A 4,408-nucleotide genomic window follows, 5' to 3' on the forward strand; every position below is an offset into this window, starting at 1 on the left:
CCCCCCCCGGCTGCAGGTGCTCCTCGGGACTCAACCTTCCTCCTCCTCTTCCTTCCAGGGTGCGGTTCCACCGCCAGCTGCGTTCAATTTCACCCAGGTGGCCCTATCCGTAGGTACCTGTGACCGCAGTGCTGACAGCTTCCGGGCCTGCCAGCGAAGGCCGAGAAGGGACAGGAGCAGAAGAGCGAGCAGGACCAAGGGGCAGATGAGCAGGAAGTAGACGGAAGGTGCCGAGGAGCAGATCCTGGAGGGAAGCGAGGGCTCTGCAGCGCCAGGGAGAGGAAGAAAGAGGACGATTAGGCGCCAATTTATTTGTACTAATCAATTACAAAGCTTCTGGGATTTATGTTTACAGGCAAATGTATGTAAAAATAATGAGACCAAATCGCAGGAGGCCTCGGAAATCGCACCCTGGCCCCCAGCTCTGAGGAAGGGAGTTCCTGGAACAGCCTCTTCGGACTCCCCCTTGCCGGGCTATTTCCAGCCACCAGAGGTTCCAATGACCTACTTAAAACTAACAGCCAAAATGAAAAACAAAACAAAAAAAGAAAGCCTCTCCTTTAATCTTCTTTCCTCAGAAAAGATATCTATAATTCAACCCTTGTTCTCAACTGTGATGTCGGTCCTGAATTTTTAACGGCGTTATTCCCACTGCTGCTTCTGAGACACACACACACACACACACACACTGTGCTGCTCTGATGAAAACCACTGCACCTACGGTGGGAAACACCTGCCAGCCCTGACCCAAGCCTGGCCTCCAAGTGGGCCTCGCTCTCCACTGGGACGCTTTTCTGTTTTCCCACCACCACCACCTGGTGCGCTCCCTGCTCTCCATCCTCTGGTCCTTCTGGCCTAGCTCCATGGGGATCCTGCTCTGGCAGGCTGCCTGCCTTGCCTTGGGCACAGTTGTCTTCCGTCCTCCCCCTTCTCCCCATCCTTCTGTTTAGGCCCCTTCCTTCCCTTTTAATCGGTCCTTTGTTCCATTGTAGTTACTTGAGTCTGTCTGAGAGTGGTTTCCCTCTACAGCGCCTACAGTGCCCAGCACATGCGCTCCATAACGCTTGCTGATCTGAATTAAATTGGATCTACTGCAACCGCATGGGCGGAAAATACTATATAAAGGCACGATGAAGCATATGATTGCAGCAGCTTCAGCCCACTGGGGAGCACTGCAGGGGAACACGCAGACACGCTGATCACACATAAGCAGCCCCAAAGTGGTCCCTGGCCACGTAGCCGGGGAAGCAAAGGTGTAGAGGACGCAGACACCACGGCCGGGAAGTCTCTCCTAGCAGAAAGATGCATGCTTAATGAGACACCAGCTACTAAATACAGTCTTCCAATGACATTTATTTGTGACATGATATCTGAAATCGGGGCTGTTCTACAAAATCTGGGGCTAATTAGTAGCTGTGCTTTTATGGGAAAATTATAATGACATAAGCAATTTTTTCTTCAAAGGGTAAGCTATAGGATCCGTGGGATTACAGACTCTTAGAGATGAAAATAGGTGTAGAGGTCATTTTGACCAACCTTCTGCAGTAAGGATCCCATTTTTGGCATTGCTGATGTGTCTTACTTGTGGGAGAATGTCGCTGTGATAAAGTCAAGAAAGAACCAGACAGCTGCTGACTCTGGCACTGGGAGCTCCTCGAGGGCAGGCCCTGCTCTTCTGTGTCTTTTATCTTCTCTGTGGAGTCTGATCAGTGAATCAGCTGCACAAGTACCTTCCACACGTGGGAACCAGGGATGCTGCCGCCATCACGTCATACAAGTAAAGATCATTATTAAACGCTAGGCTGGCAGCTCTGAACAGGGTCACAAAGAGCTGCAGGGTTTGTGGCCTGGACTTCTGGTCTCCTTTGTATTCTCCATCTTAAATTCAGCAGAGCAGTGAACTCTTTACCACCCCCTCTCCATGTCCTCTCTCCCAAATGACCCAGAGTGATTACAACTTCTCCCCAGGTCTTCTCTGAGTACCTTAGGAAGCTGTGGCTAAAAAACGGCATAGACTGCAAGGCTAAAAGAGAATGGCGCCACCGCACCCAGGCGTTGAGAGCACGGGCTGTAGGCATGTGTGCTGGGTAGCAAATGGGCCTACTGCATCTCAAAGAGAGCTGGGTTCAAATCCTCCCTCTTCTACTATTACCAACACTGGATAAGTCACTTATCTTCTCTAATCATTAGTTTCCTTACCAACCAATTTAGGATAATTTTAATAATTTCCAGAGTTGTGATAAGATAATGCATACTATAACATTTAACAGCATGAGTAGAGCAATAAATATTAATTAGCTAGAATACTACTGAGAAAGCTAAAAAAATCACAGGCAACCTTCTAGGAAGAGACCAGAGAGAGAACAGGGCCAGAGCCTGCTGAGTTCTCACGTAGGGAACACGAGCTTAGCCACGCTCCCCCATAGGCTAGGGCTCTCTGCCTTCGACCTCCAACCCTTCTGTTTCTGCAGACCTGGGTGACATGACTACAAAAGATGCTCTGGCTCCTTTATCTAGTCACAGGGGGCGGGTAAGGAGGGCAGGGAATTGTGAGGTGAGAACCCATGGCACCAAGTGTCACCATTGCTAGGATGTGGGCTAAGGATAGTGAGATAGGGCTCTGGCAACAGGAGGTGAAAGGAAATCTGGTACCCAGCTTTTCTGCCACTGAGACTCTTATCTTCAGTGTGAATGGACAGCCAGAGGGCTTGATTGTCTTACTGGGGAGGAGGCTGCTCATTCTTAAGAGTGATCTGCTTTCAAAAATATGCTCTTCACGGCACTGAGTTGGCCAACAGCTAGCAACTGTCAGCTCCAGTGCTTCTAAATTACCTCTCCTGGGAGGACAGTGCGTGCTCTGGATCCCACCGTCGCCATTTCCCACCATCTGCGTCTCACCCATATCTGGATTAGAATTAGTGACGTTCAGAACCATTAAGGTTTGGCATTTTGAATCAATCTGAGTAAATGCCCAATGCTCAAAGTACAAGGCCCGCAAACCAGAGCCAAAACCGTAATGAGAACACTTCATCATGAGGTTTAGTTCATAACTTGCTTCTACCCACAGCCAAACACAGCAAGAGGACACTCCTTTTTAATATTACCTCAAAAATACTGATTTCAGAAGAAAAGAGGGACAGGATAACAAGGGGGCTACCAGCTCTTCCCCACCCTCCAATCTAAAACTTGGGAAACTGCCTATGCCATGTGAGGCCAAGAAATAAAAGTAGGGTAAGGAGCCTGGTAACAGGTGCATCCCAGAACAAGGGATCCTTGACAGGGTCTCTGTAACCCAGCTGAAGACTCACTTTCCCTGCTGCATGCCAGGCCTTCCTGGGGCCGTGGGAAGCAGGTAGGCCATCCGGCCTCCCCAGAAACGTTGTGTGGTGGAAACACATTATCTCCTTCAAGGGTCCACTCACCACATCCTTGCCCAAATAAAAGCTGGGAGATAGTAACAGGTGCTTTATTACTACAAATAATCCAGTCCCCAGAAAGCCAATAGCATGCCTTATCAATTAATCCTAGAGAATTCTCTAGAATAAGACATTTATACCTAGGTCTGAGAGTGAGGTGAAAAGACCAGGCAGCTGGAGTCCCTGCCCTGGCTCAGTCATTGCTAAGCAAGTAAGACGGAAGAAAAGCCCAGGTCCACCAAGTTCTCTTTACCTCTCTGCCTTCATTTGGGCCACCTGCTGCTGTTATGTGGTCCTGAAACTGACTCCTCCTGGGATGGCCAGACAGGGTGGGAGGCCCCCTGAGAAGGGGTAATTGGTAGCATGCACGTGTTATATTTGACCCAGTTAACACCTGGAACTGGCACCTGCCAGGAGTGCAATGTCACGGTGACTTGGCAACCATTCGGGTGTCCCCTCTGTGTCCGGGGCTGTGCTCCTGCCACACACAGACGCTCGCAGTCCTGGCCTCCCCAGTTGAGCAGTGGTGACAGACATTAACCAGGTATGCAGTCCAACACCTCAAATCACTCTTCAGTCCTTGTACCACAGTGTCAGATTCAGTGGATACTTTTTTTTTTTCCTGAGACAGAATCTCACTCTGTCACCCTGGGTAGAGTGCCAGGGGTCCCACTGTCACCGTTGGGCAACCTCAAACTCCTGGGTTCAAGTGATCCTCCTGCCCCAGCCCCCCAAGTAGCTGGAGCTACAGGCACTGGCCAGGACACCCAGCTAGTTCTTTGAATTTTAGTAAAAACAGAGTTTCTCTCTTGTTCAGGCTGGCCTAGACTCCTGAGCTCAGGCACCTGCCTGTCTCAGCTTCAGAGTGTTGGGATTACAGATGAGCCACTGTGCCCAGGGATACTTTATCCTTCTCATTCTTACCTTAATCATTCTAATCTTCCTGCCTCTTGATGCCCTCTCTGCCTTTGGTTTTTTTTTTTTTTTTTTTT

General features: G+C 49.6%; 1 protein-coding gene across 1 annotated transcript in view; it reads right to left on the minus strand.

Moving 5' to 3' along the window:
* The window catches only part of CD101 (CD101 molecule), a 32,587-nt gene that overhangs the window by 506 nt on the left and 27,673 nt on the right, over window positions 1–4,408 (minus strand). Inside the window, exon 9 of the mRNA XM_023515517.1 lies at window positions 118–263. Within this exon, the coding sequence (XP_023371285.1) occupies window positions 118–263 (146 nt within the window). The remainder of the gene's footprint in view (window positions 1–117; window positions 264–4,408) is intronic.

This window comes from Otolemur garnettii, unplaced genomic scaffold, assembly GCF_000181295.1.
Source record: "Otolemur garnettii isolate 467f Iridium unplaced genomic scaffold, OtoGar3 scaffold00073, whole genome shotgun sequence".
NCBI lineage: Eukaryota > Metazoa > Chordata > Mammalia > Primates > Galagidae > Otolemur > Otolemur garnettii.